Below are 14,676 nucleotides of genomic sequence, written 5' to 3'. Positions count from 1 at the left end.
GTTGGGAGCGTGGACGCATGTTTCCTGAGTGTGTATTCAGTCTCTTTGTCTGCGTGTGGAGGTCGACCCTCAGACCCGTGGTAGGGCACCCGGCCAGATGTGTCCGTTTCTTTATTTGCGGCGCGCGTCCGTATTTCCTTTTTTGTGTGTGTGTGTGTGTACGTTGCGTGCATAAGCATAAGCTCGTGTGACTTAGCCAGGTGGAGAGGAGATTGGTTGGTATTTATGAACAAACGTCATAATTGTGACAGGATGATATACGACCGGCACGTTCCACAGTTTTCGCCCCTCCTTCCCCTTTCTCCTTTTCTTTTGCTCTAAAAATATATATCTATGATAAAATACAGTCTTAAAAAGCTGATGACCAATTTAGTGTGGCGTGTTGCGGACAAGGTCATAGAGATCTGAGTTCCTCCGTGTTCCTCCCTCCGAGGCCTGTTCTAATCTACAGAGCAAGAAGAGGGGCTCAAAGTCATTTCTCTAATTGCTTTTATAAGGTGCCCTTTTCACATGGTGTCTTCCCTGCTCATTCACTTTCCCCCGCCATTACAGCACCTTTCATCCGCACCTACCGGGTTAAAATACATGTAATATCGCTGTCGCTTTATATTGATATCGGGTATTAAAAGGGAGAAATAGAAACCGCATCAACCGATAGAAAATAGGAGACTTTTCTGTCGTCCCCTCCTCTCTGTTTTACCATCCTTCTCCATGCCCGAGGTGTTAACTGGGGGTGGTGGTGCAGGGTAAGTGTTTTGGATATATGGGGGGTACTTTTGATTTCTTAAGTGTTGTCCGCTGCATTGGCGATCTATAAGGGGAGCTGAGGTGGGGAGGGGGCAGCGAGGGGTGAGTGAAGATGGAAACGGGGGTTAAAGTGTGAGAGTGAAGGCTGAGGAGGATAAGGGGAGAGGGGGGGGGGGATGAGATTGAGCCTAGTGCATTAAGACAGTGTATTATTTGGCGGTTCCACTTGCTTGCGTCCATTAGGGGTGGCTGCTATGCTATTAAAGGGGTCAGCGAAGTGTGTGTACCTGTGTGTGCGATTGTGAGTATGCCTACATGTGTGTGTTTTAAGAGTTAGTAGAGTGGTCCAGTGTCTTATTGAACAGGATGGGGCTCCCGTGCTCTAAATCCTCTTCATTTTATTGGATTGGATGGCCCTAGTTATAATTGTATTAGGGCCCTCTCGTCCCCCCACTTTGTCTCCACAGCGGTGACCACGTCATTCCTCAACATAGGTGGAAAACACCGGCAGAGGCGAGGAAAACCTCCGAAGAGGCCGACTTCAGTCACTCACGCTGCACTTTGCTCTCCGTCCTTTGCTCTTAGTTCTCTCCTACTTCACCTCCTCCTGGTGAAAGTCGCAAAGGTCATCGTCATGTTACAGACCGCCGTTCTCTTGGGTTGGCGGCTGGAGGCGGGGGGAAGGTGATGGGTGGCGGCAGCCGGAGCGGAGGGCTTTGGGATCTGATGTCATAGAGCGACTTTGCCGCTTTCTGTACCGAACACGCGCCCGCCAAGACGGACACGTCGGACACGTCGACGCCACAGTTTCTAGCTTTCAAGCCGTAAAGCTTATTTACACGTGACGTGTGTTTCATTCATAATTAGCCTTTTGCATTTACAAGGAGCGATAGGTTGTGTGTAGCTGGGGGCGGTAAGCTCTGTCACCCCGAGCCGAGCTCTGTGGTGTGCACACTCAGCGATTACTCCGGAGTTAACCAGAGAGGCTTCGCTGCCTCTCACTTTTCCTTCGCCCTTGAAGAGACCAGGAGTTGTCAGGGTCCTCATAAAAACCCTGAACGATTGCGTCCGTGCGTTCTTCCTCTCTTTTTCTACCCTTTTTTTCCTCTTCTCCTTCCAAAACCTGGCCATCTGTCTAATTGTTCACCTCCATCGCTTTAATGCTTTTTACATGCTTTTCCCCCCTCTTTCCAGGCAATAAACTTTATTTTCTTCGCAAGACTTCAATCTGCAGGGGGAGGGTAGACGGGCAGGCAGGCTGCTCACCTTCTCCCTGCTGGATTTGCTCCAGTGGCCCCCCCTTCAACCCCCCCCTCTATCCTCCCTCTGGTCTCCCATTACTCCATCTCTCCCTCCCTTTCCCCCCTGTCTCTAGAGGAGGGGGTATGTGTTCGTCAAGCTGACACCTGCTCTCATCTTCTCTGCTGGTCATACGCTCATGGAGGGCTACCCTGTTGAGGAGGCCTTATACTGACCTGTTAATTATCACACTGCTGCCTGCTCTGACCTTGTTTGGAAGTAACGTCTCATTTTTTCTTGCCATACAATTAAATTCTCCATTTCACGTTTATGCGATCGAGTTTTCTCATCATTTCACACATCACACTTGTTTGAATACTTGGTGACCGAGCGTTTCTGTCACGGCTAACCCCTTTTCACTTCACCTGCATTTCTGTGTAAAAAAAAAAAAAAAGTGGCACATGAGTGTAAATGCTGCACATACACGTCATTAAATTAGACAGTTGTCTCCTCTCACCTGTGATTACTGCTGTGTGCAGATCATATAAGCAGGTGCCCTATAATCATATCTATGATAGCCATAATCAGCCCTTTAATGCTTTGTAATAGCATCCATATAATGGTATAGAGTAGCATCAAGAGAATAATTCAGGCATAGATAATAGTGTGATAGCGTGGTTTTACCCTTGAGTCACAACATTGAATTTGTTGTGTGTGTGTGTGTGTGTGTGCGCGTGTGCCTGTGTATGCATGTGTAAATACGCCTGGGGGCAGTTAAGGTGTCTGTAAAATGCCTGAAGAATCACATTTCCATCAGAAGGCGCTCTTAACCCTTTCTTGTTTTCTTTGTGCTCACTGCTCCATGGAGCGTCCTTGCTGTGAGTGTCATGTACACTTAGCTCCGCAGAGACAGACACGCTGAGGAAAGACGTTCCCTTATGACGCACACAGACTGGAGATCAGATCAGGCGAAGAGGCTGACGTGGGGCTGGGGGGGGGACAGAAGCAATGGTGATGGCGGATAGAAAGCGGAACGCTGAACGCCGTTCCGGGGGTGTAATGTGAGCTGACAGCGTTCCTCAGGGATGGCAGGCGGAAGGGAAGGGGGAGAGGTAGCATCGGGAATACCTGGTGCTGTTGAACCCAGAACCCAGCTGGGAGTCCTGGGCTGCAATATCTCACTCCTTTCCCCTTCCCAGCATGAGGGATGAGTGTAATGGACTGTTAGTGTGAACTGGGTTCACGCTGCACACACCTGTACCCCAGCGTCCCATGTTGTGGGGAGATTGATCCGTGGCTGTCTGTTGAGGAGGCCGGTGATGATAAAGATGCAGAGAGAGAGTCTTAAGTCGACATGCTTAATCACAGACAAAAGAAAACACTCCAAACACGGTCCCACACTGTTATCAAAGGCATATGCTCCTTTAGGCCTGCGTGCGTCTCTGCTGAGGCCTTTGCCCTGCAGCACAACGCTGCATCGGGATGGAGAGGATGATGAATATTTCCCCTGCCTTCCTCGGTGTGTAAATGCAGCTATGCATTCACTTCTTAAGTCATTTATCTTTCTATTCTCCTCTCCCATCCTCACCCTGTCTCCTAACATATGGTGTAAGATGAGGCGCGCACACACACACACACACACACACACACGCAGTCAAAAGCTTTGGAGTTCTTTAGGCGGGACTGTGGCCATGTCAGCATTTTCACCAGTCTGAATAAAAGTAATAGTCAAATTATTTCACACAAACGACAATAAGCAAATTGCCTTTCAATGGTTTTACAATCTGTGGAGTGTACACCATGATTTATCTTTATACACTTGAGTTTGATAAATAAAAAAATCCTAAAAACACCCTAACTAGGAAAGAAGGTAAAAACCCACAAGAGTGATTCTTCTTCTAGGATGGATGTTAATTATTCACACATAGGGGAGACCCTTACATACTTCCTTGTATGGGGGAGACCTGTTTGAGTTGCATTTTCCAACAGGGTGAACCAGCACACCTTTTTATCATTTGAACCTGGACTTTATGATAACTTGTTTTTGTCACTAGGTATTGACAGTGTTGATTACAGTGGTGATTACCTTGTTGCTTTTCTGTTGCTGCTGCTTTATTACAAATACACTTCTGTGTTTGGTGTCTCTACAGCACAAAGCAAAGGTAGAAGCCATGATGTGCGACCTTGGCTCTCTCCGCAGCGTCAAGGAGTTTGCAGAGTCTTACAAGGCCAAGAAACTGTGAGTATTAACCAAAATATTACTTTTCTAACCTGATATTTTTTTTGCCATTCTTTAGATTATTTACCTACATTTTTTGTAGGATAAGAAAGTAAATCTAAAACCTTTATGAAACTTCCTTTAACCTTTGAAATAACCTCCATGCTGCTGGTGCAGTCGGCTCCATCATAACTTCTCCCTCTTGTCAATGCTGTGTCGGGGGAGTCAAAGTTTGTTTTAGTTGACCTTTTGATTCAAAACCTTGCAGAAAAATCCGGGCAGAAGCTGAAGATTGGAAACATTTCTCTACGCAATGCTGCATGTTGTAGAAAGCATTGTCGGCCTTGTCTCTCCAATATCGGAGGTAGCTGGTTTAGATTGAAGCGCACACTGAAAATAACCTTTTGGATCAGTTTGGATGTAAATGACCATCCAAAAACAAAGGAGTCTCTATTTTGAAGAACCGGCTGGTCTTTTATCAGTTATTCACAGCTAACTTGAAATAGCCAGCTTTTTAAAATTCTATTTACAGCAAGAAAGAGAAAAAAACACGGGAATATAGAAAAAATAAGTCAAATGCAATTATCACCACGACTTCCCACATCCACCATCCTTTAAGGACGGCCAAACTCTTACTGACACACACCATATGGACAAGCCCAGAGGAGTAAGTGTGTGTATTTGTGTCGATTTGGTTGACATTGGTCGTAACAGACTACCCGACTTTATGACACTCATTTTGTGGCGGTCAGCTTTTACCGCATGCGTCTTGCGTCCCATGGTCGGTCGCACGGTTGCTATTTTGGGGTCATGTATTCTGTCATCCATACTGCTCATCCGCCCGCAGGTGTCCAAGCAGGCGTGTGTGTGTGTGTTTGTGAGTGTGTGTGTGTGTGTTGGTGTCAGGGGAGCCCCTTGGGGAGAGGCAGGGCAGTCATTGCCCGTAGCAGCCCTGGGGCAGGGTATGGCCATCCAGGACACGTGTCTTGGGTCACAGCCAAACCTCACGGTGGCTTCCCTCACCCGGTGTCCTATAGTTCCCTTCCATCTCGTCCATGCATCCCTCCCATCCACACTGCAGTTTATTAACCTTCCTTTAAGCCTACCATCTCCAGAAGCCCTCGCCTGGTTCAGTTTTTTTTTTTTTTGTAAATCCCTTTTTGCAATTTGTTTATCTGCATCAACCTCCCTCCGCTTCTCCCTCTCTCATGTTGTCTCTCCATCTCTCTCTCTCTCTCTCTCTCTCTCTCTCTCTCTACACCTCAGTATTTTGGCAAGGTTGTATTTCTTCATTAGCTGTGCTGTTGGGGGGGAGTGGGGGAGTCCCAGGGGACGTCAGAGTACATTAATTCTCATCAGAAGGCGAACAGAGCAGAGTGGAGGCTGGGAGCTCTGAGCTGTGAATGGCACTGGGCAGCTGTCTGAGTCTACCACCACTCTATTACTGCACGTATGTCTTCAGGCATAACACACGCAGAGGTGCGCGCACGCAAACACGCCGATTTGGGCCGATACATGCGCGGACACACACTCAGACAATTCTATTTGCAAGACGCATGCACACGCGGTTTTGTAAACACATGGAGACAAACGCACACACGCACACACACACACGCACAATAATGCTCCTGCAGCGTGTCATTGACAGGTGAAATGTAATCAGAGTCTTTTTCTTTTCCTTCTCTCGTTTCTCACTCCCTTGCTTTTAAGTGCTTTAGTCAGTGGCTTTCACGCTGCTTTGTGTTCCATTGACCCCGATTCTGCTTTAATTGCCTGTCCTTTGAAATGAAATTACCTGGATATTGATATTGTTGAATGCAGTGCAATTTCATTGGGATGTAATTGATGGAGGACGGCGTTGACAGAATGCCCCTAATATAATTTCTACTGAACAGTCCGTAATTAACACATGCACTTTGTGTTCACCTTTTTTTTTCTTTTTCTTAATGCGTTTATCCTGTTTTAATTTCAAGCATATTGTGTGTAATAAGTGATCTCTGTAAACACTTGTGAGCCGGATCACATTAGTCCAGCACTCTTTGCATTAACTTGACTGATTGCTCTGCCCACCTTACGCGTTTGCACTTCTGGCGTGTGAGAATATGGATCAGGGTGAGTGGCGTACGCGTATCTATATATTTGTTGCCAGTGCCTGTTTTCCTGTTGCCAATAAAGTGTAGTGTTAATGACCAGTAGTCTGAGCCCAGCTCACACAGGCAATCTCTTCCTGCTGGCCCACATTATCATAGAGGTCAGGGGTCATACCCAGGGGGGTTATTTAAAGTAAATATATAAACTGATGTCTCCCTGTTTGGTAGTTAACACCCTCGTTTGACCAGCGCTGAGATTGCACAGTGCACACAGTGTTGTGTGAGGTCTTAATGTGGAAAGAGGGACTGTGGTATGCGGCAATAGGCCTATTAAAGACATTCATTAGACCTGCGCTTATGAGAGAGGGACTAACTGGTGGGCAGTTGAATTAACAGGCCTTTTACATTACAAGCAGACTCACCAGAGGCCCATCTCGGCTGCGTGGGGGAAATCGCTCTGCCGGTCAGAGAAAAGTTGGTTATTGGAGTTTTTCATCACAAATTTGTGCGATACTTTGAGTGACAAACGTATTTATTTATTTTTTCTCGTGTATAATAATGACACAAACCACATTTGAATCGTCAGAGGTGTCACTGACACAATGATTGGTTTAAAACAACAAGATATAGTGAGGTTTGAAAAGTTGGGTCAAGAGTTCATACCTGTGGTGTTATTATGCAGCTCTGAGCCAGTAGATTGGTAACAGACCCGAGAGTTTTGCCTTGTACAGCACAATGTTACTGTACTTCACACTCTATTAGACAGGGGAACACTGGGCCAAAAACAAACAACATGCTTTTTTTTTTTATTTCACAGCAGCTGTGGTGTTTTAATCTTCTATCTTGTTTGATCAGGTTTTTAGTGCAGGTCACCAAGGTCATTTATTTACATTAGATTTTTTTTTCTGCCTATTAGATGTCCTTACCTTTTTTGTATTTTGGAGGAAAATTTGAAAACCTCTCGCTGCTGGTGTGTGCGCCGACGATAATGTGCTGAGGTCGGCGTTCCTTAAGTTGACTTGTGACTGGGTTTGTGCTCTTTAATGAACCTTGTGTGTTCGGAGGCCTGAAGGTGATCGTACAGTGTGCTCCTATGTAATAGCATGGGATGGCTCATTATAGCGAGGCATAACAATTCACACATTAATTTTCCAGCATCCAGTTTTTAATTAATCCAGTAGGCAGTCTTAAACACAGGGTACACAAATTGCCTTCGGCCTCATAATTAATTCTAATGGAAGAAATTAAAAATTGGTGGGGTGTGTTTGGATTGTTCGGCTGTGTTACTGTGGTTTCGAGCTCGCTGGAGCGACGCTGTCACCGACAAGGATCTCTCGCCGCCCTGACCAATCCGAGCAATCTCCATTCTGTGGCAGGCGAGCGGGTAGTGTTACTCACTCGCCCACACGCATACGTCAGGAGGATGGAAATGCATTGCATGGCTGTTTTTTTAATTTTTTTCCATTTTTATTATTGTCCCCTGAAAAGTCAGTTGTTGTTTTTTTTTTTCTAGCATGATTTTATTTTGATCTGCTCTCCTCTGCTCGGTCCGTCTGAGTCGATGTGATGGTGGGTTTGGTTACTCAGAGTAGTTACACAGAGTCTGTATCAACACCCATTACTTCCACCACCCTCGTGTGTTGAAACGGTTTGAGATTGCTTTTCAACGTGTTGTCGCTCTTGGAGTCCAGCCAGCTGTATTCGGTATCTACAGTACCTGTGGAGCCGTGGGGAGTTGCACTGGAAACCTCTGTATCATATCATTACTGATGCACTGTCTCTGTAGACCTCTCAAGTCTACCACACTGTGGAATAAGACACCCTGTTTCCTTTCTCTGCCTTTGCTTCTCACTGTTTTTCTTTTTCCTTACCTCTTCAGCCTAATATGCTATGAACATCACCCTTTTAGACAACGGTGTCTTCTTTGTTTTCACTTATAATCAATAAACAATCAAACATGCCCCCACAGGCCCCTTCACATTCTGGTGTGTAATGCAGCCGTGTGCACGCAGCCCTGGAGCTTGACGGAGGACGGCCTGGAGTCCACCTTCCAGATCTGCCATCTGGGTCACTTCCTGCTGGTCCAGTGCCTCCAGGATGTGCTGCGTCGCTCGGCCCCCGCCCGTGTTGTGGTGGTATCTTCTGAGTCTCACAGGTAAAAACAGTTCTCCAATCATGTCAAAAGAAAACTATTTAAATGAGGCCTGCAGGATTTAAAACACATCTTTGGTCTATTTCAGTATATAATAAGCATGATCTGTTTTCTCTTTGCTTAGCATGATAATTCATTATTGGTAAAGATTTGCAAATAAAAATACGTTTCAATTTTGTAATCTGTACATTTAGTAAAAGGTGTCCAGGAGTTTTCTTGCGACAAATAAAATGAACGTTTAGTGTTACTCAATAAAACTCACTGTCTGTGTCGGTGAATACATTTCCTTCCTCGCAAAAAAACATTAGCAAAGCAGATTTTTCTCCGTCATTGCACAGGTGAGCCTCTGGGGGGTTTTGAATCCTGCATTCTTTACATTAATGTTGACTGACTTGCAGTCTTCTTCTTCCCTGTCATTGCTGGTGCTTTACTGCGTACCTTGGCGTGTTTCTGCCAGTAGATTACTGAAATGGTGTGGAAACCATTGGTTGGACTGTGTAACCTCACACATGTGTGAGACCACCTACCACCAATACGTTCTCAAATGAACACTTTAAAGTTTCTTAATATATTCATCAGTTACAAAATATTTATTTACATATTTAACAGCACGTATTTAAAAAGAAAAAGTGTCACCTTTAGAGGTTCGCCTGTTACTCCTGTCATTTCCTTCTTCCTTCCAAAACAGTTGTAAAGAACGCTTGAAACAAATGGAAGGAGTTGAGTTTTCATTAAAACAAAATTATGACTGCTGTGTTAACTGCATGCCAAATTAATCAGAGCACATAAGGCCAAATTGAGTCCTAAGTTACCACATGAGCAGTTGCTGACAAGCAATCTAGTATTTAAAAGGCTATTTTTTGAGTCCGGCACAGTGGCTACATTACATCACTTCACAGAGAGTGTGTGTGTGTGTGTGTGTGTGTGTGTGTGTGTGTGTGGAGGCTAAGCTACACACTTGGAGAAACACGAGAGCAGAGGATATTAATGATCGTGTGAAATTTTAGCAGTGCCACTGCTAATTCTGCTGTATAGAGGAAACACTGCACACACCTGCTCACCTTTAAAAAAAAAACTGCTCCATAGCGCTACTCAAGGTAAATTACTCCACAGGGTGCATTTAACTAATGCAGAACTTTCTTATTTAACATGTATGAATGAGCCAGACGCATTCCATACAACTTCCTGATCCTTGAAACACATTGTTTGTGGTTAAAATACCTTAAACTACCTCTTTTTCAGTATTGAATAAATCTTGTTTTTTCTCTTCTCAGAGTAGTTTTTTCTGATTAGTTTATATAGTTGAGTAAGCATTTTTAAAGAATTAATGTTCACGCTCTTTACTGTAAAGGATTAAACCCTCACCATTTGTAAAAAAGCAATCCTTTGACTGACTTGAGTTATTTTATTTTGAACTTCATATCGATCATTTAACCTTCCTGTCAACTAGTCAGGCCAGAAAACACTGTGCTTTTCCACAGATTAGCCACATTACCCTGCAGTTCCGGCATTTTTCTGAACGTCATACTTTGATATTAATACCGTTTTACTTGACAGAAACAAAGCTGATGTGATAACATGTTGCTATACTGGAAAATCCACCCAAAGTGTTAAACGTGAGCACCAACACAAACCTGTATGTAAGGAAACAAGTCTTCAACTCCAGTCAGGCGGTTCTAGCTGCTACTTGGCGACTTTTCACTCCAGACTGATAGCTCAGACTTAATGCATATTGTCCAACATGACAGCCTCACTCACTGAAAACTCATTTCCCTCCACATGCCGTCACTATGAATTAAACGTATCATCAACATGATGGATGGACTTATCAGCTAAAATTAACTTTGATCAAGTATCCGCTCCTTTCTTTCTGACCTCCTGACTCAGCCTCTTTCTCCCCCCCCCACACACACACACACACTTCTGCCATCTATTGTTTTTCCAGGCTATCTTTTTCTTAACTCCACTCCATAGGCTTCTGTTTTTCCTGTCATTCAGTAGACAGGCATGATGTTTTGCAGTGATCTGTGAGCCCGAGCCCGAGCCCTGAGCCATGTGTTTCAGAGTCAGTGAGAGTGTGTGTGTGTGTGTGTGAGACTGTGTGTGCGACATTGATCCAGTCTTCAGTCAGTCAGTCAGACGGCCAAGCAGAGTGATTGATTGGAGCTCGGCAGAGTGACCTGAGACAAGGAGAACATACGCAGAGTTATTCTAGCAGATCAAACAGCAGCGCTATTACTGGGGCCCTCGCATGAGTTATGTTACAAGACGGCCATGCATGAGAGCACAGGAGCACGGACGGGATGGTTTGACACTCAGATTCACTCGGGGTCACAGTGCGACTACATGCTGTAGGAAAAGTAACAGGAAGCGAGAGTAGGAAACGCTTATTAAAAAAAAAAAAAAAAAAAAGAAGCATGTCACAAAGGGAGTATTGACAGTATTTGATTGATGCGAGGCTTGCCTGCACAGTGAGAACAGCGAGGTCACACAAGTTTTGGCGGTGTGAAAACTGTCAGGCTGCTGTTGGAACAGTGTGTACGATTTAAACGTACTGCGAGGCCAAGAGTGGTCAGGTATTCTCTCTCTCTCTCTCTCCTCATCTTCCTCCCCAACACACACTCACCTTCCCTTCTCTCCTCCACACGCTGCAGTGGCTTTAACCCATTCAAAGAGGGCTTAGGCAGCACCAGAGAGAGTCGGTTACACACCGACGCCGACTAGAGGGAGGGGAAGAAGGAGCGAAAACGGACAATATCTCATATTGCATCTTCCATTCTGTCCACCTCATTCCAGGCCAATATTACATCCATTGAAGTCGCTCCCTTTTTTGTTTGTGTTATTTTCAGGTTTCCGCTGATTTCCCCGTTTATTCACTTAGCCTCCCCTCACAAGCAGCGTGCGACCCATGACCTGGCAGCATATTGTATTCCCTAAGCCCCTTGTCTGCCGGTAAAGCCTTGACCTATAAGGGACAGGGGGTGGGAGAGATGGACACACGGGTAATGGCTGGACACTTTATCAGTTTCCACCACAGGGGCTTACCGTGGAATTGGCCCAATACGGGTTTACTTTGACCCTAGTGCCGCATCAGATCTGGTCTAACAAGGGGAGATAAAATCCTTAATGAAATCACCTCAGAGAGATCTAAACTGCAGATCTGGCTTTATGTGCAGATGAGATGTTTTAGTTAAAATCTCTATTTTATTATGGGAGTTTTGTACGATTCACCTGGCTGGGTAATTCATGGATTGCAACATCACTACAAAACCCCGTGAACAAATTTGGGGGGGGGGTGGGAAAAATGCATTTGCTGCTTAAGCAATTGATTTATCAGCCTCTACTTGCTAAAGTAGTTATGAAGTTGCCGCACATGAAATGAAAAGCCTGCAGATGTTGTAATTTAGCCGAGCAAGGGGTGTTGCGGGAGGCGACAGTAAACAAGAGGCAGCGAGCTTGTAAAAACCGCAACAAGGAAATCAAGTGACATTTTGATTGGTTGTTTTCTAATGACTGGATTAATATGTAGGATGTGTTCCAACCCGTTTCTCCCTCGCCCACGCATACACCAACACGCGCGACACACAGGGAGTGTGGCTCCGCGCCCGTGTACTGCGATGTTATTGCGTGACTGCATAATAACACAACGAGTAGTGTAATGTTTAAGGGGCCTTGTCAAACATCTGGACTTTAACAGCTCTGTCGCAGGCAATTAAAGAACATCATGTCACGTCTTTGATTTGTATGCGACCGGCACCACACATCTGCCAGTCTAAAAAAACCCTGCACACACACACACACACACACACTCTGACGACTCTCGATGTGAACTGTTTCAGGTTCACAGACCTGTTGGACTCGTGTGCCAAGGTGGACTTGGCCCTGCTGTCTCCCCAAAAGAAGGAGTACTGGTCGATGCTGGCGTACAACCGGGCCAAACTCTGCAACATCCTCTTCAGCAACGAGCTGGACCGCCGCCTCTCACCTCACGGCGTCACCTCCAACGCGGTGCACCCTGGGAACATGATGTACACCTCCATTCACCGGAGCTGGTGGCTGATGACCTTCGTCTTCACTCTGGCCAGACCTTTCACCAAGTCGATGGTAAGGGTTTGAAAATGTGATATATATATATATGCCGGCCTGCACAAGGAAAGTATTCATTACTATCTCCTTGTTCTGACTCTGACGTGTCCCTTACTCAGCCTGTATATTTGTCTTGGCACGTTCCTGGGAGAGAGGAGAGGAAAAGGATGGGGGGGTGGTGATCCGCTGAGTGCTGAGGGCTCACAGAGAGAGTCTGGGTTTCACAGATAGAGAGATAGTCTGTGGTTTGTTTTCCTCTTCCTCCTGTCACTGTTTATTTAACTCCGAGAGGCCGTTCCCCTATCCTCTCACATGGGCAGGCGATATTCCAGATCCTGTTCGCCGCGACTATTCGGTTACAGTAGATGTGCCGCACAAGCTCCAAGACTCTACTTCTGTGCAGCCGTGTACTCGGGATAACTAACATCATACGCTCTCTGTCAAATATGTTTCACCATCCACCCCATTCCCATCAGGGGGAACCTATTATCTTCAGATGCATTAACTTCTGGCTCATATTAGCAAGCGGACTCAACTTTATTGTTCAGCGAGACACAGTAAAGACGTTCTGTCCTAACGGGCTGTTTTTGAGAGATACAAAGAGAGGAGGCCAGGTGCTGAGCCAGAGGGACCCGTGTGTTTTTATACGTTTAATTTTGAACGATAAAACCAGATCCCCTCAGTGAATTGACACTCCAGTGTGATGGCGGTTGGGGAATGAGTCTGACCCAGGTAGGGTCTCCTTTTGGTGGCTTGGGACAGGGAATGTCATTTTCTGGAGCCGAGGGTGGTGCAGGAGATACAGCTGCTTCCTTAATGTATAGCTGGGCTTGACTGTAAACGCAGCACTGGCTCTGCAACCGAACTACAGGCTGTACCTTCTCCTTTTGAGGACTCAGGGAGAAAGGAGCTGGAGAGTCTGGAGATACTGAGCAGCACTGGTTCAGAGTTTTCCTCCGATTTCATAGTGTTGCCTCTATTCATCTATGTTTTTGCAGAGGCAAGACCCTGTTTTCCATGCCTATGCACTAACCAACACTTTAAAGTATCCAGCTCTTTCTCATAGTCACTGCTTGTGGTCAGTGGAAGGGCATGGGGTCTGCATAGTGGTGCTGTGGGTCTATTTTAATACAGAAAAGTTTTCACAAAAGCATATGAGAATACCCCATACTGGACAGAAAAACTAGTGAGCTGGACCTATTGTTTCTGTACATGAATGCTCACCTGGACAGTGATGGAGAACTGGGAGGAGCAGCCTGCCTGCTGTGTGATGTATGTGTGCTGTTTTCTTACTGGACTTCTCTGTCAGTCACAGGCTGCCAATTGTACCTCAATCGCAGAATTTTCACCCACATTTCAATATGCAGTTAAGTGGATACAACAGTTTACTTATACAGTGTTTGTATTGTTCATCTCCAGTAACTATTGCCGTCACTGCTCTGAGCTCTGCTGCTCAGGTTTCCTCTGGAGGCAGTAACCTCTACAGTGCAGCTCAGGTTGGCAGCTGCTGTGATTGCGAGCGGATACATCTAGTCCGGGCGTAAAATAAACGACTGGGTGAAAGTGTTCACAGTCCATGTGTGTGCTTATAAGGTGGTGTGAGGTGCCTGAGGTTAACGTCCTCGCACACCTTGGATATGAACGATAAAATCCAACACCGTGATTTATCTTAGTCTATATTGTGTCCTCTGCTCTGTAAGACTTTTCAATTGATAGCAGCTCTCTACCCTTTAGGCTCCATGGCCTCCTAATATATGCTTTAGTTTGACTATTAAATCTTTCCATTAGCTTCTCTTCGTACTTTATCAATTTACTGTTTGCACTGAAGGGAAAATGTGATGTGTTGAAAGGCAGCGTGTTGGAGTTTTAGTGAAGCGTTATTCTGATCCATCATGTTTGACAGACACAAGGCCTCAGGCCGTCATTTGTCTCCCCTCCTTCTGACATGGGATGAGAGATGAGAGGAACTGCTCCTCAGCACCTTTCGTAAAATGCCAAGCTGAACATTTTCCTCAATTTGACTATTTTCACCCCCCCTCCCCCTCCTCTGTACCCTCTGTAACATTTATCTTAGCTCTTTTTCATCGCTTGCTGTCTTGTCTCAATCTTCACATCTAGTCTGCGTCAATTTTAGCTGGACTTGA

The 14,676-nt window shown here is 45.5% G+C and overlaps 1 protein-coding gene across 1 annotated transcript in view; it reads left to right on the top strand.

The window, feature by feature from the left end:
• Window positions 1-14,676, top strand: part of wwox (WW domain containing oxidoreductase) — a 119,206-nt gene that overhangs the window by 29,495 nt on the left and 75,035 nt on the right. The window contains exons 6-8 of the mRNA XM_084017960.1: window positions 4,137-4,225; window positions 8,264-8,449; window positions 12,286-12,550. Coding sequence (XP_083874086.1) covers window positions 4,137-4,225; window positions 8,264-8,449; window positions 12,286-12,550 — 540 coding nt within the window. The remainder of the gene's footprint in view (window positions 1-4,136; window positions 4,226-8,263; window positions 8,450-12,285; window positions 12,551-14,676) is intronic.

The sequence above is a fragment of the Eutrigla gurnardus genome (assembly GCF_963514095.1).
Source record: "Eutrigla gurnardus genome assembly, chromosome: 9".
NCBI lineage: Eukaryota > Metazoa > Chordata > Actinopteri > Perciformes > Triglidae > Eutrigla > Eutrigla gurnardus.
This window is presented reverse-complemented; position numbering and strand designations above follow the sequence as displayed.